A 24,110-nucleotide genomic window follows, 5' to 3' on the forward strand; every position below is an offset into this window, starting at 1 on the left:
TTTATAAATTTTGAAAGCCTATAATGATCTTTAAAGAGAAAAAAAGTATAGCTAAACAAATAGTATTTTCCAAAAATCCTGAAAACTAAAAAAAAAGAAAAAATAGAAGCAAACTCTTGTAAAAAGGATTGCTATTGTTTCAAATGTTTTCTTTCTAAGCATTCTTTTAAGTTCTCTCTTAAGGGTAAAGTCTCAGTAACTCACAAAGACAAACAAACAAAACTACAAAAAATAGGTAAGCCCAAAGGATATCTATTTTTGGTTGACTCAAACTAAACCTGAAATACATTTATTTACCTGGAAATGACTATACATATATTTCTACAAACCAAGTTGCAAATTATCTTTTGTGACACACAAATAAATAACCTTGAATTGTTCTCTCTGTCTCACACACACACACACAATTTTAACATAAAGCACCAACATACCGGCCACAGAATATTTCTTTATTTTTAGGAGTCTATTATTTTCAAAGTGTTTCTTTCACAAACAATCTTGAGGAAAAATAGTAACATAAGAAAAAAAATCTCTGAAGTTAACGGTAAAACTGGTTAAAAGCAGGATTAAATGATAAAACTCTTAGGGTTGTACCTATCATTTACCACCAAGGGCATCTCTGGCAGAAAAATACTCCCAACCACCATCGAATTAATGAAAGAAATCCACTTTCCCCACCAAAGTCATATGTTTATATAAAAAAGGTGCACTAAGATCTGGCCATATCAATGTTACTTCTGGTTTGATCCAACAGCTCTACTTAGACATAACCTAATGATAAACTAAGCTGAAATATTAGGAAAAACAGCATTATCAAAGGAAACAAAACGCTAATGAAATACTATGGTCATCTGCTTTATTTTACCTGCTGTTTTAAATTGTTAAGTAACCACTGGAAAAAGTTACAGTGACTTAACTTGCTATTTACATCTAAGAGCTTCAGGAACACTGAGTATGGCCAATAATCATGTGAGAAATAAGGTAAGAATCAACACCACAAAAAGGGAAGTAATTTGCTAGGTAGCCTATAATTAGCCCCTGAATCTTACAGTGGAGAATATTATTGAGGCAAATAGCTTAGGAAGATTTAAAAAGGGATTAGTCACTCACATGAATGAATAAACACAGAATTGAGTTACCTGAGCCAGAGGAAAAGAAAACGGCACATCATAAAAGCAATACAGCCCCTCTCCTTCAGGGCGCACAGATCCTAAACTAAGAAGGGATTTCTGGGCACAACATATTTGCTTCTGGAAATGTAAGTGGTTGCCTATTTGAGGGGACACTAATCATACAGTAAAGTCACCCAAACTGGAATATCATAAACAATAAAAATCCAACAGTGGGCCGATTTAACAAAGATGAACATTAGTTCTAATGTGCCATTAGACATCGTAACTTCTGCATAGAATATTCCTGGACTATAAAACTGTTACATCAACTCTTTTTATTCAGAAAGATATTTAAGCTTTTCAAATAATATTTTAGCCATTACTGAAACTAAGGTTGTAATGTAATAGAAAGGAAATGATAGTGTATAGATTAATTTTAAAGTGTGTTAATAATCAGAATTAGAAGCTGACCCCTAATCTCAGAATATATCAGTTATAAAAGAATTATGTAAAATATTTCAAAAGGGAACAACTTTTATAAAAGCTTTGTTGCAAACTAAGAGAAGCTCTTATTGTTAACTTATTATTAAGCAATTCAAGATTTATTATTAAATTGTTCATTTAATAAAATGTTTTTATTAAATTATACAAAAAGCCCCCACAACACCAAAGTGTATTAATATAATGACATGAATATGTAATTAAATGATCTGACAAGACACAAAATATTTTTAAAAAAATTAAGATTCAGGCTCAAAAAGCTTTACTACTTGAATTCACAATATTCCTGAATTTTGTCTGAAGTGGTGTGATAGGTGAAAAATATGGCCCCCAATACTTTTATATGTGCACAAAGAAAGTTGGGGTCTAAGTCTCTTCTCCTTGAATCCAGGCAGGCAGGCTGCAACTACTTCACCTAAGGGATGCTGAGTGACTTGCTGTACAGCAGAAAACAGACACACTGTAAAGCGGCAATAGTGGAAAAATTAAAAACCATTTAAAAAACAAAAACAAAGTTAAGGCAGAAAAGATCATGCAGCTTCCACGTGGCTCCCTTGAGACTGGTTCTAGGGGAAGCCAGCCTCCATGGAAGAAGTCCGCTGGCCTGGGACTACCAAGCAGTCAAGGTCAAGTATAAGTACTTCGGTAGACAGCCACAGCTGAGAGCCTTGACAATGGCCAGCATCAGCTGCCAGCGAACTAAGCGAGCTGACATCTGAATACAACCACATGAAAATCCTCAAGTGTGAACTGACCAGCTGAGCCCTTCCCAAATTCCTGACCCACATGTCATAATCAAAATAAAATGGTTGTCTTAAGTCCTCGTGTTCTGGAGGAATTTGTTAGGCAGAAGACAGAGTAACTAGAATAGTTTAAATAATTAAGGAAGCTTCTCTGTGATAGATGGGAAGTCAGGATAAAGACTCAGGCCACAGCATGCCGTTGCATTAAAAATTTAAATATATTGTGGCATAAGATATAAAAATCCAGGTTAAAAAACCTACCTTACTTCTTCTACCAACCTAAACATACTATAATTTACTCTCAATCATTCACTCAGTCTTTTAACAAATACTTATTGAGCATCTATTCTATTCTGGGCTCTGTGCTAAGTGCTAGTTGTAAAAGCAGCTCGAGGGGGAGGTAATTAACCAAATATCAAATCAAATCATCACCCAAATATATAACTACAAAAGTGAATAAAAATACAATGGCTGCAGAGTAAGAAGGACTCTAAAAGCATAAAGGGCAGGACTGATTCAGTCTGGAGACCTAAGCAAGGCTGAGATCTGAAGGATGAGGAGAAATTAACAGAGGGAAAGACGCTATGCCTCTTTAGAGCTGGGGTGATGGAGAAGAGACTGATGGAGAAGAGACTGATGGAGAAGAGACTGAAGAGAGAAGGAGAAGCCAAACCTCACCAGCAGTGTAATGGACTGGAATCTGTCCATACAATTGGAAGATCTTACAGGGTTTTTTGTTTGTTTGTTTTTGTCTTCTGTCTTTTTTTTAGGGCTGCACTCTCGGCATATGGAGGTTCCCAGGATAGGGGTCTAATCAGAGCTGTTGCTGTGGGCTTACACCACAGGCACAGCAAAGGCAGCTCCAAGCCGCATCTGCGACCTACACCACAGCTCACGGCAACGCCAGATCCTTAGCCCACTGAGCGAGGCCAGGGATTGAACCAGCAACCTCACGGTTCCTAGTTGGATTCGTTTCCACTGCACCACGAAGGGAACTCCTGTCTTGCAGGTTTTTAAGCAAGATAATGAACGACTGAGATTTTCATTTTAAAGACAGGCTTGGCTATTTATTCCAACAATTTATATATTGACAACACCAGCCTCTTATTTATTAATTATTTACAGACTAACTACATAAGTTCACTACACAAATACCCATTTCATGCCTTCAACATGCCAAGAGCTAAGAAAGCTATGGGAAAAAAAAATGAATAAGGTCCCTACATGCATCAAACTTTACAGTCTAATGGGAGCACAGAGCAGGAAACAGGCAGTTTAAATATAGCAAAGTAAGAAGACTCTTACAGTGAGTCAAAGAAGTTTAACATGGCTACAAGCTTAGTGTACTGGATGAAAAACAAAGTTTAAAGTGGTAAACAGAAGTCCAATCAGCCACATGTAAACCATGCTTAGAGTCTATTCTAAAAGCAAGAGGCAGGAGTTCCCTGGTGGCTTAGTGGGTTAAGGAATCGGCATTGTCACTGCTATGGCTCAGGTTGCTGCTGTGGCACAGGTCTGATCTCTGGTTGAGACACTTCAGCATGCTGTGGGCATGGCCAAAAAAATTATAAATTAATTAATTAATTAAATTAAATAAAGGCAAGAGGCAGACACTGAAAGGCAAAGAGGTGGGTGTGCTAAGACCAGTCTTGCTTCTTCTAAGAAAATTCTGGCTGTAGTGTGAAGAATAGGATGGAAATGGTCAGGATCGGAGCACTAGGACCAAGTAGGAAGCTCTGGTTGGAATTCAAAAGAGAACCAGAGGCCTGAGTAAGGGAAATGCCAGTAGAAATGGAGAAAAGTAGAGGAGAATTATAGAAATAATTTTCGGAGGTAAAATTGTGAGAACTTGATTAATTTGACGTGGGAGGTGAGGGAGAGGAAGAGCTCAATAAGGACTTCTAAGTTTCTGGCCTGGGAGTAAGTGATGAATCCCAGAGAAAGAGCAAAGCTTTAGAGGTGTGAGAAGGAAGAGGAGGAGGGGGAAATCTAGTTTTGAGACATTTACAATGGCTGTGGAACATGCAGGTGGAAATGTCGAGGAGAGACAGCTACATGGTACTGCTGGTGAGATGCATCTGGGCTAGAGATAAAGATTGGAAGTCAAGAGCATAGCGGTGCTACGTCAAACCGTGGAGTGAATGACATGGTTCTACAATAACAACAGTACGAGAAGAGAGCGGGTTTAACATAGGATCATGCAGACACCAACATGAGGATATGGTAATGTAAGAAAAAGCTCAAATGCAAACAAAGGGAATAGCCAAGAGAGTTAGGAAGGAAACAGGAGAGTGTGCTGCCATTAAAACTTAATAGTAAGTCAAACCATAACTCTTCTAAACTCAATTCCTCTTGATTTTCCTACATGAAGATGAAGGGGACTTTGGCAGAAATCTTTCTCTGGATCTAAATTTGGGCAAGAGACTTCCATTTCCTCAAAACCTGCAATTAAGTCTCTTCTTGGACTGAAAGACTTGTGACTGCGTAAAAGAGAAACTTAAAAGAAAAATAATTATATTTAACCTACAAATAATTATATTGAACCTGTAATAAATGCAAAATAATTATATTTAACCTATAATAAAAGCAAAAATAATTATATTTAACCTATAATAAATGCAAAGACTGTCAAAAAGGCCATGGATTTTAGAGTCAAATGGACCTGAACTGTAATCTCACCTTTGCCATTTCCTGGCTTTGTGATTTGGGGCAAGTCATTTAATCGCTCTAACCTTGAGTTTCCTCATGTAACATTCTACTGCCTACAGTACAGAAATTGAGCAGTTTCCGTTTTCTTGAACCCACTCTAATCAGAAGACCCAGTGCCCATGAAAGCAGCACTGTGCACAGTAACAATCTCTTTGTTGGGAAACACGATGGTCAATTTTAATCCTTATCCTGTTGAAACTATCGGAAATATCAGACAAAAATGATTACTCTTTCCTTTTTAAAACATCATCTTTGGCTCCGGGGTGACCACTCTGCCTTGGTTTTCTTCTTGCCTAACTGCCCTCTCCCTTCTGGACTCCTTCCTGGTTCTTTCATACATCCAAGGCTCTGTATTTGCAAACACTGGGTATTCCCAGGCTCAATCCTCAGCCCTCCTTCCCTGTCTACTATCACACCCCAGGTGACCTCATCTCAGTTTCATGGCCTGAAAAGCCATCTTTGCGTCAAAAACGTTCAAATTTGCATCTTCTGTTCAGATACCTCCTGCTGAACCCCTCATGCCAACTGCCTATCCAATATCCTTTTAGAAATGTCAAAGCAGCTTTTCAAACTTAGCATGAACTCCTGACTCTCTTTAAAACCAGTCCTCCTACAGTATGCCTCACCTTACTAAATGGCAAATCCATTCTTCTACTTACTTAGGCTCAAAACCTGAGTCATCCTGGACTCTTTTCCTCTCAGCCCACACCCAATCCTCAGCACATTTTGTCAGCTCTATCGTCACAATATATTCAAAATTCAACCAGTTCAAACTATATCCATGTCCATCACCCTAGTATGAGTCACATCTCCCCTCTGGGTTATTGTCTTAGTCTTCTAACTGATCTTTGTACTTCCACTCTTGACTTTAATAGTACATTCTTCACAGAGAGCTAGAGTAATTAATCTCTCTTAAAGGAAAAGTCATAACGGATTAGCTCAACACTGTCTTATAGCTTCCCATCTCATTCAGAGGCACTCTCTCTGGCCTGATCCCCCTTTCCAGTCAGTTTTCCTCACTCTTCTCATTGTTTTCTTCTTATCTCTCCCCACCCGCTTCCTGTGCTTCAGCCACATGGATCTCTCTGCCATTGCTGGAGCACCCTCAAGGATGCTCCTGTCTCTGGAATGTTACACTTGCTATTCCCTTAGCTGTTTTCCTGGTTTGCTCTCTCACCATCATGAAGATCTTTGCTCAGAAATTACCCTGTAAAACAAACCCTTCCTAACAACTACAACCACTATAAACATATAAAGGAAAAACCTCCTCTCCCGTATTTCTTATCAATGCTTCCTTCCTTTGTTCCTCTGTCTCTATAGCCCTTATTATCTCCCAATATACTAAATAATTTACTTATCTTATTATCAATCCCTCCCCAGGCCTAATATATAAACTCCATGAAGTGAGGGGCTTTCTCTGTTTCAGTTCTCTGTATCTCCAAAACCTAAAACAGGGCCTGGTATGTAAGAAATATTTAATATGTAAGGAAATTAAAATTAAGTAATAAAATGTATAAAATGCTTTGAATATAGATGTTCAATAAATGGTTGTTTTTATTTGCAGAAACTTAAAAACTTAGGAGTAATTACCCAAAACTGATGGGGGCAAATAGTACTGATGACATTGAAAGACAATTGCTATATTTTAGGAATTATTGTCCTGCAAACATTTAATTTTTATTTTAAGATAGAATCTTATTTGGGACGGTTCACTTTATCATATAAAATCCTTCTGCAAAGTATATCTGAACAAAAACACATTTTTTAAAGGATCATAATTTAAAAATCTGCCACATTGTCATGAACAATCCAAAACAAATTTAGCAAAATTGTTTTCTTTTAAGTAAAGGCAGTAAGTATTTTGAAAGAAGCAAAGTATCTACAATTCTAACAATTACAAAGAGCACTAAGAAGCAGATTTAATAAGAGTAATGAGTGGATTTATTACTCTTAAATAAACATAATAGGAGGAATAGTAATTTGCTTACTAAAAGGTTAGCTGTTGCTCCAGAACTGGCTTAAAAAAATACTCCCAGAAAGGAAGTAGGAGACGAGACCGACAGCTGTCTGGGAACTTAAAGGAAAGCTTATTTATGCCACCAGATAAAGCTTGGAAGAAACGCTGCCAACAAGGCTCTAAGATGGCTCCCTGGGGCATTTAATACATTCATAGAGTATTTCACAGTTCTTGACATACCCAACTGATGTTTGTTAAAGGTGTAAATGGTACATTAATAAATGAAAAGTTAATTATAAGAAATTATTATTCAGGTATCTGTCTACATCCCCATCACAAACTCTTAATAAAAAGCTGGGAGCTCAAGTTCTAATGTTTTCCTTTTTCTGTCTCTCACATGAGGAGTAAGGAAGAGCCTCCAAGTATAAAATCTGAGCTCTCCTCTAGGAGAAAAAGTCACCACACTAAGGATTTCAGCTGACACCTAAGGTAAGTAGTACTAGTGTTATCTGAGATCCTGTAGGCAGTGGAGCACAATGCAGGTTCTCACCATGCGGCGTCAGCATCTCCAGATGCTGAAAGAGACAGAAAGGGAGACACCTAGGCAGCACCTGGACCAAGTCAGCTGGCCTAGAGAATAGCCTTCAGCAGGGGATGGATGCCTCTGCCGAAACCAGTGCCAAATAAAATCAGATTTTGAAAAGTAAGAGAAAAAAGAAAAACTATTAAAGAGAAATGAAGAAATTATTAAAAGTGATATCAGGTTCAAATCCCTGGCCTCCCTCAGTGGGTTAAAGGATTGCTGTGAGCTGTGGTGTAGGTTATAGACGCGGCCCAGATCCCGCATCGCTGTGGCTGTGTCATAGGCCGGCAGCTGTAGCTCCAATTCCACCCCTAGCCTGGGGACTTCCATGTGCCATGGGTATAGCCTTAAAAAGAAAAAAAGAAAGGTAGAAAGGAAGGAAGGAAGAAAAGAAGTGTATGAGTCAGTATGGTGTGAAAGCAAATGTACCACAGCTCCAAACACAAAAAAATAACCTTACGTATGCCTGAATTTTCACTTTTCAAATTCATAGAGTGATATAACAGAGTTCAGTCTCATATTATTCTTCACACTTTCAGGACTACCAAAATCACACCTGGCATGACAGGATATGTAAATTTACCTGTGTGATGACGGTTGTGTGAAACTCCATATCCAACAGGACACTTTCTAAATATATACAGGTTGCTTTAAGGTTTAAAGGAAAAAAGTAGGTTACACTTTTACCCATAAAAGTCTGGATGATTCAGAGTTTAATAATAGGATACAGAAGCTTTCACCCCTGGGTCACTGATTCTAGGGTGACTATGGTAGACAGTCATTTTAGGACATTGCCACTGAGCAGCTGTTTTGTTCACAAACTGTAGAAGAAATGTGTTGCCTGTCTCTATTAATACTCATGTGACAGGTGTATACATTCCAATTCATATGCATCTGCCAATCGAGAACACTTTGAAGCAGAGTGATGAAAGCTGCAACAGCTGTTACCTTTAGAAAGCCCTTAGCATGCCCAATTCTCTCCTTTTTGTAAAGTGCTAGTATTAATATTTCACGTCATAACAGATTTTACTATCTAAAACCAAAATCATAAAGGAAAGATACCTGTGGGGGATTTTAACAACATTCTATGAAACAAACAAGACAACAACCTCTCCCCCTAGGAAAATGCAATTAAGGCCAAACCAGTACTCATAATGGCTCAGTGACCTGCTGGAGACTGCAGACATCCCTGGGACCAGAGGCCCTAGCCATGGCCATCCTTGCACATACAGGTCACTGGGAAATGTACTTCTAAAATTTGTGCACCAAAGATGTATGTACCCAGGCAATACAAACCATTTAAACTCCCACTATTTCTGACATGGTGTTTCTAGAGCCTCTAAGTCAACCCCTATGTAGTGCCAAAGATGATAGAGTATCAGTTCAATCCTTCACAACGGCAACTGGAAACTGGACGGTACCTATCAGCCTAAAGTCATTCCACTAAGAAAGGTTCTCCACAACCTCAGTCAAAATGATAAATGGAGAAGAATTATGTTTTGAAAAACTAAAACTATTATTTTTAAACCACAGTATAGAGGTATTTAAGTCACCACCTAATCTGTTATGTCTGTACTGAAATAATGAGGACACCTATCCACTGGCCTTTGTCACATATCCAGTTCACGGCACTAATGGATAAGACTTATCTGAAAGTCCACACTTCTGTCTTCTAACTGCATACCTTCTTTCAAAGAACTCAGAATCTCCTTTTAGAAGAATATTAATTTAACCAGGCAATATTCCAACTCACATTTAGCATGAATTTTCAATGTTTGTATACAATGTTTAATAGGGACTCTGCTTTATTTTCTTAAGTGATAATAAATAATGCACTATTTGGCACAAATCCAAAAGATGATGAAAAAGTCACTAATAACTTTTTATTTCAAATTACATTTTACTTTAAAAGGTCTTAAGAGCCCTACAAGTTCAAGCTTGACAGATTTACTTCTGTCAAAACCAAGAAACCTTATAAAATGAGAAAGAGGATACCCCCTATGCCCTTTAGATCTGGTTCAGTAAGGCAACAGAACAATTCTGCAGTTTGATTTTGTTTTGCTTTATACCTGGTGTGTCATTACAGATCATGGTCTGTAATTCCATTTCATTGATGAGGAAATTAGGGCACAGAGAGGTTAAGTGACATGGAAACACAGGTCCTTTGGGTAGAAGGGACCTTACACAGATCTGAGTTACAATCACAAGCCTAGTGTTATCCAATTCTTAAAAAAAATGCCGTTTTTTATAATCTAAAAGTTTGTTTAAAAACTCTTTAATCCTAAGTTTAACAACAAACTCAGCAAACCTATTTTTTTTTTTTTTTGTCTACTTGAAGTCTTTGTTTTGGGTCTTAAACATCAAGAATCTCAGAGTAGAATTCAGTACTCAAGCACAGCACTCCTCTCCAGCCACAGTATCTGGGAGCAATTTCATCCTCTCTTTGTTGCTCAGCTCTTCATAAACTCAGTAGCTCTTAGCTGAGCATCTGCCATGTGTCAGACTACATTCTGGGCACTAAAGGAATAGTAGGGAACAAATCATGTGAAAACTCATGGACATTATCTGCAGAAGTGAAGACATTAAATAGAAGGAAAGGAGAGAACCCAGTGAGGCTTAACTTTTAAAAGGGTAGTCACTGAAGGCCACACAGGTGACATCTGCATACAGACCTGAAGGGGAGAAGGAGGAGTAAGCAAGGGAAGGGGGGCCTCCAGGGGGATATTCCAGGCACACGCACAACACATGCAAAGCCCTTAAGTGGAAACCTGCATGACTCAACTTTTTGTTGTTTATTCATCTTATTTGTTGTTTCCTTATTGAAAGTTCTGTCAAATACTTTAGAAGAAGGTCGGGAACATGCATACAATCATAAATACTGCACACAACCTTCAGATACTAGGTCGCTTCAGAGGAGTTTTTAGTGGCTGTGCACCACAGTGACATTTCACACATTGTCATCCTCACCCTCTCCCCACCCACTCCTTCTCTTCTCCACTGACTCCCTAAAACTAACTTATGGAGGTAAAAAATTTTTTGCTTTGGGGAAAGGTCCCACCTCAAGGAAATCAAACTACAAAGCAGAATATCCCATCCTCAATGTCCTCAATGACTACCTCCGTTGAACCTCTAAATGCCTCTGTATTTGTATCCAGCATCTAAGTCCTACATGGTATTGGTACTCTGTTTACACCTCATTATATGCTACCTTGTATTATTCTTGTGCATACATCCTGTATACACACAAGGTGACTTCCTTGGAGCAGGGCCCATATCCTGGGAATGTCTGTATCCCACTACCAATGGCACCAATGTCTATCTCACTGTTTGACAGTGATGTCATAGAAACTGCCACAATGAGCAGCAGGTTTTCCTCCTGTTTGAAGTTTCTGTTTGTGGGTAAAGCATGAACGAGACATCAGAGTCCCACACAGGCGTTTGGAGAATCTCAACCATCTTGGCTAAGTCACTGTTTGCATAACATTCCGTTCTGTCCAAATTCCCCTTTGCGTTTTCTGTTGGGCACATTATACACTTTCAGTCTAGACACAAGCACGGATTAGCCAGGACACACAGAGAAACCGCATGGCGTGAAATCCTGTTCAGTTCACTTCAGCCAGTGTTATCAGACACTAACATGGGAAAAGATATCAACATGAAACTACCAGACACAGGCGCTGAAAGACACCCTCCATAGACTCCTGCCTGAAAAACGGACACATACGGAACACACATAAGTATTTTGAAAGTGTACAAGCAGCAGCCTGGAGGGTGAGGTAAAGCTTCACAGAAAAGTTGGCACCTGAACAGCCTGGGTTTTGAAAGATGAATAGGCCCAGGGCAATCAGACACCAGATCAAAGGGCATTCCAGATTGTGCAAAACACTGGCAGAAACATAACAGACTGAAAACTGCTGGAAGGAAGCATTCACCACCAGTGAAGGAAAGTCGGCCTGTTACACTCTTAAACTTTCCAAGAAAAAAAACAAGCTTTCAAATAAGGAGCTGAGGAAGAACGTTTCACCAGTGCTTGTTTTGTTAAGCCTCTTAGCCTTACTTTGCTTTGCTCTTTCTGTTTTGTTCCCTCTTAAAGAAATAAAGCCCGCTGAAAAAGTACTTCAACTTCCCTGTGGAAAAAGAAACTGAAAAGTGGACCAGAGCCAAGGAATAAATAAATAAAAAACGCTTTTCCTGGACTAACTAAATGGAGCAAAATTTCAAATTCAGGTATCATTCCTTGCAACACTTCTCTCCACCAACTCAACATATGTTTATTTTCTGCCCACTATTTGAGGTTCTGAGATACCAGGCCTCAAAAGCACTCTCATTGCCCTCTTCCTCCTGCAAGGTCTTGCTGGCAATCTAATAAAAAAAATAAGCAGAGGGCAATTCAAGTGTACCACCTGGTTCTACGGTTACCGATCAAAGCCTGAAGCTCACGCAGAATTAAATTCCGGTCACCTTAACCAGTGAAGACAAACACACTTAAATATTCTAAGGACAACAACAGAGAAGTGAGAAACTGACAGAGGTCCTCTGTAAGGGCATTCATCACCTCCTCCCGCGAGCAGAGCAGGGAGCTGGCGAGCTGGCCATCCTGGCCAGTGCTCTGGAATGCTGAATGGGGAACAGAGGAAGGATAGAGGTGCTGAGCTTACCTGGGAACTCAGGTAGACTTTGAGGCACTCCTCGCACACGGCCTTCTTGCAGCAGGGCAAGGGCTTGATGGGCTTGTCTTCCAGGCACACCCGGCACATCAGCACCATAAGGGGCGCATAGGGATCCCCGACCCCACCCAGGCCAGAGTAGGGTGGAGCTCCCAGCAAGCTGGGCACGGAGAACGGCTCGGGCGCCAGGTAGAACTCCAGCTCGATGCTGCCGCCGTCGGGAGACAGGGGGTCCGTTGGGAGAGACAGCGGGGGGCTAGGGAAGGAGGAGGGGGTGCTGGGAGGGTTGATTACTGGAGGAGCCCGAGGTGGCGACGACGCGGTCAGCGAAAGCCGCTCCGCCGAGGGGACCTCGGGCAGGTCGTTCTCCACGCAGAAAACAGAGCAGAAGACTTGTCTCTTGGCGGGAGGCGGGCGCCGCTGCCCTAGCACGTCCAGGACCAGTCCGTCCGGGACCCCGACGCGGGTCCGGGGCTCGGGCTCCTCGCCCGGGGGCGCCTCCTGCTGTTCATCCCCTCCCTCGTTTCGGCTCCTCGCTTCCTCCTCCTCCTTGGCCAGCTGCTGTTGCAAAGCCTGGGGGTTGAGGGGCCCGGTGAGGGCCAGTCCCGCGGGTTGCCCCGGCGCGTGGCTTTTCCTCCAGCTCGGAGTTCCCCGGCTCCTCTCTGGCTCCGGGGCGCTCGTGTCCGCGCAGCCCGAGTTGCTTCCGCAGCTGCGGCCGCTCGGCTCCGCGGAGGCGGTGCGCGGCCCGGGCGCCCCGGCGCTGTCCCCCGGCGGCCTCGGGGGCTCGGGATGGCCCGCGGCGCCACTAGCGGGGGTCCGCGCCTCCCGGGGCCCGCCGCCGCCGCTCACCGTGCTCTGCTCCTCGCCCATCGCCGCCCGCGGCCCGAGCCGCCGCTGCCCATCCAGCCGCCGGGACCCCTACCCGGCGCCGGCGGGCAGCGGGGGCAGAGGCTCGGCTCGACTCGCGGCTCCGCTTCTGCTTCCGGGTCCCTCCTCCGGGGCTGGGACGCCCCGAGCTCCCTCCGGGGAGCCCGTGCTCCCGGGCAGTGGCGCGCGGGGAGCCTGGCCCGGCCCGCGGCTCCTCCTCCTCGTCCTCCCGCGCGGCCGGGCACCGCCTCGGGGGCGCCGAGGGCCGCTCGCTCCGGCAGCCGGCGCGCCCTCCCCACATGCAGGTCGGGGCGGTGCCGCGGCCCCCGGGAGCCCCGGGCGGGACGGAAGGGTCTGAGGGGAGGCGGCCGTCAGTCCCGCGCCATCGCCGGACCCCGCTGCAAACCGGGCGGCCGGAGGGCGGTGGTCCAAGGGTCCAGGGGCCTGTGGCGCCGCCGCGGCGCGCACCCGGAGGGGCAGCCGGAGCGCGAGCCAGCCGCCGCGGCCCCTGGGGGAGAGGCCGGAGCGCGCGACCTCCCTCTCCCGCTCCTCGTGCTTCACCTAGAGCACTCTTCGCCTCCCCTCACCCCACCCCTTTGGCGCACACCTCCCCACACGTACACACGCGCGCGGGCACCGCGCACTCACTCACGCACACCCCGAGTGGGTGTGATCTCAGAGCCGGGATGCGCTCTCGCGCCCGGAGTTCACACTGGGCCTCGACCAAAACCTCCAGAGCAGGCAAGCTGCCCTTTGGGCTACGCTGTGAGTAGAAACTTCCTACAAAACTCTTTACTGAAAGCTGGAACTAGCAAACACTGGCTACTTGAGGGCTTTGGTGTCGCGTGTTCCTCTTGAGTTCGTCTCATTTTAAATCCTCCGAAGAGGGAGTTCAGAGAAATAACGCTAGGAATTATTAATTCAAAACGCGGTATATATAGTTTTCTGTTTAATGAAGTAGGAAGGATGTTTGAAAGCCACAAATACGCCAAAAAGCACTCTTAACCTACTCCTCCAACTGGAAGCCTTATGAAAGCTGATAAATAACGAATTTAAGATGTATCCCTTTCCCTCCTTGTCACAGTTCTCTTAGGAACTTTTTTAATCCCTTGAATATTCCAAAATGTGTAGCATAAGGTAGTAAGATGGTCTGGCCTAGTTAATAAACTGGATCATTGGTGGAAATCATGAAAAGTTTCATTAGCATAACCATATTTACCCCAAAACTGTTTCCAAGACAACAATTATATTTGAGCCAGAACTTAATTATGTGTTGATCTATCTTTATTTTCCAGGAAGTATTAGTCACCCAGACTGGTGCATTTTAGTTCCCTAAAGCCAATGAAAACATTTTTGGGAAACCAACCTTTTACTTTTTCCCCCATCTTCAGAGGGAATTCAATTTATGCATTAATGTAATAGGAAGGAGCTGTGAAGTGTGTCGAAATTGTCCTCTTGAAGTTGTTACTGGTTGTTCTAAAATATTGTTCGGATACAAATGATAGAAAGGTGACTAGCTACACAGTACTAAGAAAGCAGGATGACACTAAAGAGCATTTCCGTCGTGTGTCTGATGGCTCCGTAAAGGGACGAATCGAATCAATGGGTCTAAATGCCATCTCATTTATCAGTCTGACCCAAGAATGAAGAATTTTTATTTGGAAGATTGAATGCTATTTAGGGATTTTTTTTTTCCATCTTGGATAATTGATTTCCTAGTAAATGCTGTTTTCTCCCAATCCTAGTGTTTATTGTTTGAAAGACAGGGGACAAGAAGCCCACATGTATGTGTCTTTTGTGTATGCCATCTGATAACTACTTTTCTTTTTTTTAAGGTTTATATTTTTTCTATTATAGTTGATTTACAATGTTATGTCAATTTCCGCTGTACAGCAGTGACCCAGTCATATATATATATACATATATATACACACACATTCTTTTTCTCACGTTATCCTCTATCATGTTCCATCACAAGTGACTAGATATAATAATGAATAGATATTATTATTATATAATAATAATAATAGATACTTTCAATTCTTACTAGAGGGATATAAAAGCAGTCCATGGTTTTGGGGTGACAGTATGCTGAAAGACCAAAGTAACAAACATGAATATAAAGAAGTGTATCTCCACAGGGTCTATAGGAATCAAACCTCTCAAGGTCCTCCCATAGTTCTGGGTCTTGCTCCCTGCCCACCCCGTCACAGGTGTTCCAAGAACTTGTTCTTGCAGTGCCCACATTTGTTCCTTATCCCTCAGGTCCAAGTCACTCGCTTTGGCTTTCCTTGAAACTGAACCTAGTCGACCCTGGAATTGCTAAAGGCTTTGGGTAGTTCTGCCACTCTTTTCCTTGTCATGACTTCCTTCTGATGGGATTCCTCTGGGCTTTGTGAAAATAGAACCATGGCATCTCCACCTTTCAGACACACTCAGGCTTATCTCAGTCCTGGGCCCAGCACCCTTGGTGATCTGGGACATGAGTAGCATGAAGTTAAAGTGCAAAGTTTAGTGGTGACCCTACCATTAATTTCCCCTGAAATGAAACATATGAAACACCTGTGATAATTGTACTGTTAGGAGTCATTAAAAAAAAAAAAAAAAAGATGGGTTGAAAATGTAGTTACAGTAGCAAAAATTTCACTTATTTAACACAAGCTTAATCTCTAAACTCAGACCATCTGCTCCATGTCAGGCTGTATACAGTTGTTAGTACCAGTGTAAACACTATCACCAATATTCTGCCACTACTAGTTTCAACCTCAATATTTTGTAATTTGCAATGAGCTCTGCACCTTCCCTAAAACCAAGACTTGAATGTCAAAAGAAAATGTCAAGTTTGAGAACTGACATAGTCAAGTGATTTTGGTTGTTATTGAACATCATTTTTTCTATTACCACCTTTTGTATCCTGGCCTTTAAGCATGACTTGTTTTTGCTTCTCTGAAAATTTTAATTTAGACTTTAATTAGATAATTAAAGAACCTAGATTTATTAATATATTTTAAAAACATAATGAAATATCAGAAAAGCTATGACATTTTAATTTTACATACTAAAGGTAAAGCAAATTTCTTCATAACTGTTGTGGAGAAGAAATACATAATATATAAATACCACAAAATAATTATACAACAAATACTTGACTTGGGCTTTTCTATTAGTCCTTCAACTATCAAAACAGGTAAAAAGAAATAGATATAATTTAATTTTAAAAATTCCTTTCTTGAAGAAGAGTGAACCCAGTGGAATGATTTTCTAGGTCCACTTCCGAAAGACACAGTAGAACATGGATCCTCATTCTCCTATTTTCTCTCCTCTTCACCCATGGAAGAAGAAGACTTGAAATCACTAAGGAAAAAGGGACTTTAGTACTAAAGAGAGGAACACAACTATTTTGCTTTCTTTTGCCACCTAAATTCCCTGGAGAAAATCCAAACAGAAGACTTTATGAGATAAAGTTAAAAATAAAACAAAACTTGGAGTTCCCATTGTGGCGCAGTGGAAATGAATGGAACCCTGAGGTTGCACTTTTGATCCCTGGCCTCCTGCAGTGGGTTGAGGATCCGGCATTGCCTTGAGCTGTGGTGTAGGTTGCAGACCTGGCTGAGATCTGGCCAAGGTGTAGGCTGGCAGCAACAGCTCTGATTAGACCCCTAGCCTGGGAACCTCCATATGCCGTGGGTGCAGCCCTAAAAAAAGTGAAAAATTTAAAAAAAATGAAATAAAATAAAATAAAATAAAACAAAACACTACATTCCTTCAGATTACGAAATAAAATAAAACCCCAAATGCTTGGAAACAGAGGATATCAAGACTAAGAAGGAGGATGAGGAGGGATAAAGAGGACGAATGGAAGGGAGGAAGGAGAAAGGAAGGAGGAAGGGAAGAAATGGAGGGAAGAACTGTTATCTTCTACCCAAAATAACCGCTTAAACTGCTTTAACATATTGATAAATTTTATCCTAGTGTTTAAATCTGTGTGTACAAAAGATTCAAATGCTATAGGCTCTTTTTTCTGCCTTTTTAAAAAAACTTAGTAATATATCCTGACCATTTTTCTCACTTTTAAGACATCTGCACAGCATCCTGATTTGTGACCATATAGAATTTTACTATGTAGATGCATCACAATTTATTTAAATAATTCCATTTTATTTTGAAAATTAGATTATTTATGATTTTAAGAAAACATATGACCTTTGATATATGTTAATATGTGTTGTAACCCTTGGTACATTCCTAATATACCACAGCATAAAGTCCTAAAAATCAAATTGCTGCTGAAAAGGCTAGATAAAATTTTCAGGCTTTCAGCACACATCATCACAGAAATTGAGCACAAGTTTCGAACAGTGAAGGTATGAGAGAGTCCACATCCCTAATCACATTAAGGAGATTTTTTTTTTGGTTTGTTTTTTATTTTGCTTTTTTTTTAGGTCTGCACCTGCGGCACATGGAAGTTCCCAGGCTAGGGGCCCAATCAGAGCTGCAACTGCTGGCCTACACCACAGCCAGAGCAACTCGGGATCCAAGCTGCATCTGTGACCTAATGATGCAGCTTGGATCACAGCAATGCCAGATCCTTAACCCACTGAGCGAGGCCAGGGAACCCACATCCTCATAGATACTAGTCGGATTCGTTTCTGCTGAGCCACGATGGGAACCCCTTAAGGAGATTTTTGAAAATTAAAAATGCTGTTAAGTAACATCTCATTTTTTCATTAATGAGACTATTGTTTTAAATAAAAAGGGCAAAATCAAATATTAACTGTCAGTTCCCTTTGGATATAAATCATTTAGCATTGCATGTTATGGTTCTCTGTTCCTGAGGTTATGGTTCTAACACCTGCCCTCCTCATCTTTTTAAAAAGTTTCCTAACCTCTTCCAAGAACAGTGATGCTCTGAAATACTCAGAGATGACCTCAGTCACAGGTAGTACTTCTAAGTTCATGATACCAGTCCCTCATTTCCTAAACACAGATGCACTTATTTGAGTGCCCCAAACTCATTCCCAAATGAATACTGTGCCAAGGAAGTCCCACCTCTCAGCCGGTACTGTGGAAGCTCTTTGAATTAAGACAAGAAGTCTGCCACCAGTGCAAGATCAACCCTACTTGACCTGAGAGAAGCCATTTCCCTCCTCACAGGAGTCACTGAGAACTTGGAGTTTTAAGGCAACTCAAAGTTTCTACTATGGTGGCTTTGATTTACCAGGAAAATGTCAACCCTGCCTCTGCATCTAGAAATCCCTGGTCTCTCTTCCCAAGGCACAGGGTGACGTGAAGAGAGAGACATGTACTGTTCTCTCCCTTCCTCAGCTTCCCCTTCTGAAAGGGGTGTCAAGTCACAGCCTCCTACAGGCTTTGTTTACAGCAGGAGTCAGAACAATTTACAGCCTGGCTCCTTCCTGGCCCCGAGACTGGAATGCCTCCTTGGTTTGGTGAGCAAGAGCAAGAGAAATCTCTTCTTTCACAGCCCTTGGCGCCCAGTACCTTATTGCTGGGTAATTCCCAGTGAAGGAAACCATTTTGTCCAAACTAAAGGATAATCGAGCATCAGCATAACAGAGCTGAAGGTGCACGTGTACAAAACGGCACTTTAATTTTGAGAAGAGTAGATTCTGAGAGGTTTTCTTAGCAAAAGGAAAAGTAAATCTTTCCCAAATTAGGGAAGAAGTAAAAGATAATTTAGAGAAGATGTATTTAGAACAGTGGAGAAGTGCTTACAAAACTACATTAGATTTAAAAAGATAGGAGAAATCTAATTTATAGTATGATTATAACCGTGTAGTCATGCATATGATAAAATAAGGACAGAAGTAATAGGAGTTATTGTATAAGGTTAATGTGGTTATGATTTTTTTCTCTGTCCTAAAATTCTAAAATATTACATTGCTTTTGTAATGGACAGCAGAGGAAAACAAGATTTTTTTTTTTTTTTTAAAAGAGCGAATTATTATTATTGGTAATAAACAGGGAAATAGATCTGGTGTTAACAGATATTATTTGCATGCACACTTGTGACAATTAAGTCACAAGTCACAAGTCCTATTTGTGTCACAATTAAATTCAACTAACATTTCCTGAAAGTCTCTTAGATCCTGTGTCAAACTCTGGAAAATTCAATTTATTAATTTGTTCAATAGAGAAAATAATCCTTTTCCCAAATTTCCCTTTATTTTTAACTTCATAACTTCTATGAGACACTTTAAACTGTCCAGAGACAGAGCGTATCTTAGCTATATATGGAAACCCAGTTGCTAGCATTCTGCACATATTTAGTTCTCAACAAAACATTTTTAAAGGAAAGAAACTATGAAAGAATGATCTTCTGTAGTGACTCAAGCATTATGTAGAACTAAGGTTCTCAAATTATGTGCCAAGGGGCCCTGAGGTACAGCAGTTAATTCCTTGTTTTTAATTTTAAAATTTTAGTACTTTTAGGAGCTCCCACTGTGGCACAGTGGGGTCGGCAGCTTTGATCACTGGCCCAGCACAGTAAGTTAAGGATCCAGTGTTGAGGCTCAGATCTTATCCCTGGCCCGGGAACTCTGTATGCTGAGGGGCGGCAAGACAAAAACAAAAATTTTTAGTGTATTTAAAATTCTTCAGGGAATCACAGAACACCTGTTGGACACCATGTAAATTGTTGCTGTTGAATTGTTTTGACCTAATTACTATTAAGAATTTCTTTTCGGAATTCCCATTGTGGCTCAGCAGGTTAAGGACCCGATATTGTCTCTGTGAGGATGAGGGTTCAATCCCCAGCCTCACTCAGTGGGTTAAGGATCTGACATTGCCACAAGTTGTAGCCCCAACTGAACCCCTATCCTGGGAACCTTCCATATGCCATGAGTGTGGCTGTAAAAAGAAAAAAAGAAAAAGAAAAAAAAATTTCTTTTAACCTAGCTAAAGGGCATTGTGAAAAATAACAAGACACAGGATGCCATGATCTGAGAAATTTTGGAGACTTAGGTTGAAACAACAAGATCAAGACCCTAATTCCTTACAGATTTATATTTTAAATTTATGAGACACCTATGGTGTAAAGGATTAATCTTGCCTAAGAAAAGCTTTGGTTCTTGCTGCCAGCTCCTAGGCCCTGTCTATAGGGGTGAGTCTCTCTGTTTATATGAAGCCCTCAGACCATGCCATATAGTCTGCTAACAATGTTATATGTGGGGGTGGGAAGGGAGTCCCTGGGTCACATGGCACCAGCTTGACCTGGAGAGGGTCTGGGAACTAAACTGAGCTGCATGGGTGGTCTGCCGTGTCTACATCACTGACTTCCCATATAAACCTTGGACCCAAAACTTGTTGAGCTTCTGTGGTTGGCAATATTCTATGCATGTTGTCACTCATTGTTGCTGGGAGAAATAAGCACTGTCCACACAACTCCACTTGGAGGGGACAACTGGTGGCTCCAGGTTACAGTCTCTTTTGGTCCCTGCCCTGTACCTTTGCCTGTTGCTGATTTTAATCTATGTCTTTTCATTGTAATAAACCGTAACTGTGAGTAGACATTTTTGCTGATTTCAGATTTTTGCTGATTTCTAGTCCTTCTAGAGAATTATTGAATCTGATTGTAGTCTTGGGAACTTCCTGAACTGCAACCACTGCAAAAATGGAAGTGGAGTTTTGGAGTTTCCAAAAATGGAAACTCACATTTTGCCTGTGTTCCCAAGCAGAGAAATGTCATTGAGAAGGCCTGGTATCCATTAATGCAAGAATAAGACACATTTAGTATATTAAAAAAAAGAGAAAATCTATTACCTTGTTCTTGTCACACAATGAAGTAGATTTTCTCAGATAATATATATAAATAACTGACTCTTTTAATTTATGACCTGCTGGAAATTTATTATGACATTTTGCTTGATAAAATCTAGCAAGAGATTAAATAATTCAGAAATTTTCTAAGTTGACAGTTTAAACCATTGAGTTATATTTATTTTTAAATTACAGCAAATAATTTTATCTATTTATCTCAACACATTTGCTACCAAGTTGTAATGGGAGAACCCAGCTGCCTTTGGGAAATGTTAAATACCACAAGTTGTTTCGCAAACACTGTGAAATCAATAAAGCTCAAAATATTTTCTCAAATACTTTTGAAGATTTCTCTGAGTTCCTGTAATGGATCAGTGGAAATGAATCTGACTAGAATCCATGAGGATGTAGGTTCGATCCCTGGCCTTGTTCAGTGGGTTAAGGATCTGGCATTGCTGAGCGGTGGTTAGGTCACAGACACAGCTTGAATTTGGTGTTGCTGTGGCTGTGGTGTAGACTGACAGCTGTAGCTCCAATTTGATCCCTAGCCTGCAAAACTCCATATGCCACCAGTGCAGCCCTAAAAAGACAAAAAAAAAAAAAAAACCTCATCATGCAAGTGTCTTGAAAAAGCTTGTTACTCACAAACCGTAACCCATTTACATCTTATTTCTTCTTATCTTTGTAAGACTTGGAATTGTTATTTTAAGCTTTATAAAAATGATGCTTTGTTCCATAATTATATGATAGGAAAATTACAAGACTGGGTAAATTAATATCTGTATCCTAGTTCTATTTTGCCATTAATTGTCTAATTCTGGGCCTCAGTTTTCTTCTGAAAAGTGGGCAGATTGAACTGGATGACTCTAAGTTTCATTGCAATATTAAAATTATCATTTTGAGTTTGATAGATATTAATCCTTACTTTGTATACATTGTTTTAAAATATATAGGGCATTTTTTTTCTGAGTACATAGTATGTTTATTTTTTTAATTTTTTTTATTACTCAAATGAATTTACCACATCTGTAGTTGTGTAATGATCATAACAATCTGATTTCACAGGATTTCCATCCCACAGAAAAGGGCATTTTTTTAACTCAACCCATGCCCTGAAGAATCTTGAAATTAAATATAGAAGACTGATAACTAAGTATAGTATCAAACAGATTTCAGTAGTATAGAACCATAAACTCTCAAGATTGTGGGAGTTGCAGTCCAGGGGTATTTCTGCTGAGGTGGATCATAGAAAGTTTCATGGAGGGCTTGGAAGATAAATTAGATTTCTACAGATGGAGAAAGTGGTAGGATAGTAAATATTTTCAGAAGGGGAACAAGATGAGCAAACACATGATGGTGGATCACATATGGTGCCTTCAGTAGCAGCTTGTGGTCCTGCATGTCTGATCATATGTGATACGTGAAGAAAGGATAGGTGGGAAGACAGGAAAGATAAGCTGACACAAAATTGTTTAGGGACTTTGTGTTGGATAGTTCCATTAGTCCTTTTAGATGTCCTTTCCTACTCTCTCTGCCTCTGGAGAGAGGTGCCCACTTGGGCATCTATGGCTCAGTTGCCCTCAGCCTTCCAAGGCAGACCAGCCAAGGGAAGACTATGGCAGATAACCAGAGGGTTGCTGTGTTTATTTTTCTGATTCTCAATCTGCCAGGTCCTTATATGCTGTCTGTACTTCTCTATCAAAGGCCACAGGTACTATCATCTCTGGGTTTTTATTTATTCGTTAATTGTCTCCCCCTCCTTAGAATTTAAGCTTGGTGAGAACAGGGATAGTTTCCGTTTGTCTGCTTTTCTGTCCCCAGTGGCTGGACCTATACCTGGCACATAGTAGGTGCTCAATAAACATTTATTAAATGGCAGCCACCATTAGAGAGAGAATCTGTGGGATCGGTAATAGATGTAGTGTGGTGAAAAGGGTGACAAAAAGGAATTGAATATGGCCTCAAGGTTTTTTTTTTTTCTTTTCCTTTAAGGTAAACCTGTTTTCCTGCAAGTTAATTTTTATGGCTTTCAAAAATGGCATTGTGTGCTAACCCAGATTTTTTGTTTGTTTTACTTTTTTTAAAGTGTTTTTAAATTTTCAATGTCATTTAAAAAGTGCTAATGTTAGTCATAAAAATCAGTAGTTCTTATGAGAAATGTGAGGAGGCTGTGACTCATAAGTTCATTTTTAAGATTGTGCTTCTGATTTAAGGGCTGCTGTTCTATGATCAGACTCTATTGATAAGTTCTGTCTGTGGGCTGTGTTGAGGAGTTCTAGCACTTTTTTCCCTTTCCCTTAGCATCATGTAACAGTCTTATTATGCTTATGCCTCATAGGCTGACTCAGGGCTTCCCTCTTTCCATCAAATTGTTAAGTTTGAGAGTTAGTCAATGTGTTTAACACAACCACCCAGCTTTTTCTGTGATGCATGATATGTGTTATTTAATTACTTGCTTCCAGATTTAGGCATGACTAAGAGATATTGTGAAATTACAACCCAACAATGCTTTGTGGGACAGGCATTCCCACACCTAAGAAATTGTCCAGCGTTGAACCAGCATGTCTCAAAATGGCATCTGTGGATGAACTGCAGGCGGCTGGAGACAGATTTGCTGACCTCTAATTGTCGAGGTGAGTCATGGATCTGCAAAACCTCTCAGACCCTGTGCTCTAGAGAGTTTTATGTTAATATTTTAAAGAATAACCCTTTTAAATTCATAGGGAATATGAGGCAATACAATCAGGATAATTTCAAATGTCACTAGTGATAAATAACTGTCAACAAAACTTGAATCAAGCAAGTCTTGACTCAGGAACTTTTTCTTCTTTCCTTCTTTTCCTTCTTCTTTCCCCTAGAAAATATTATGACTAATAAAGTATTTTAGAGTCTAAATATAATTCTTACCTTTTATGTTCACTGAAATGCAGCAGGGAAGACTCAGTGTATGATCATTCTTTTTATTTTTTCTTTTTAAAAAATTTTATTGGAATATAGTTGACTTACAAAGCTGTGTGAATTTCAGGCATATAGCAACGTAAATCAGTTATACCTATTCATGTATCCATTCCTTTTCAGATTCTTTTCCCGTATAGGTTATTTCACAGTATCGAGTAAGTTTCCACGTGCTTTACAGTCCGTCCTTGTTATTTATTTTATATGCAGTAGTATGTATCTGTTAATCCCAACCTCCTA

The 24,110-nt window shown here is 40.7% G+C and overlaps 2 protein-coding genes across 2 annotated transcripts in view; one reads left to right on the plus strand and one right to left on the minus strand.

Moving 5' to 3' along the window:
• RNF217 (ring finger protein 217) overlaps nt 1–13,278 on the minus strand; it is a 118,774-nt gene extending 105,496 nt beyond the window's left edge. Inside the window, exon 1 of the mRNA XM_047759387.1 lies at nt 12,264–13,278. Coding sequence (XP_047615343.1) covers nt 12,264–13,142 — 879 coding nt within the window. The 5' untranslated portion in view covers nt 13,143–13,278. The remainder of the gene's footprint in view (nt 1–12,263) is intronic.
• Nucleotides 13,279–13,438: 160 nt separating this feature from the next.
• The window catches only part of LOC125120625 (translation initiation factor IF-2-like), a 140,280-nt gene continuing 129,608 nt past the window's right edge, over nt 13,439–24,110 (plus strand). Inside the window, exons 1-2 of the mRNA XM_047769130.1 lie at nt 13,439–13,904; nt 23,378–23,548. Of these exons, the coding sequence (XP_047625086.1) occupies nt 13,439–13,904; nt 23,378–23,548 (637 nt within the window). The remainder of the gene's footprint in view (nt 13,905–23,377; nt 23,549–24,110) is intronic.

This window comes from Phacochoerus africanus, chromosome 2, assembly GCF_016906955.1.
Source record: "Phacochoerus africanus isolate WHEZ1 chromosome 2, ROS_Pafr_v1, whole genome shotgun sequence".
Lineage (NCBI taxonomy): Eukaryota > Metazoa > Chordata > Mammalia > Artiodactyla > Suidae > Phacochoerus > Phacochoerus africanus.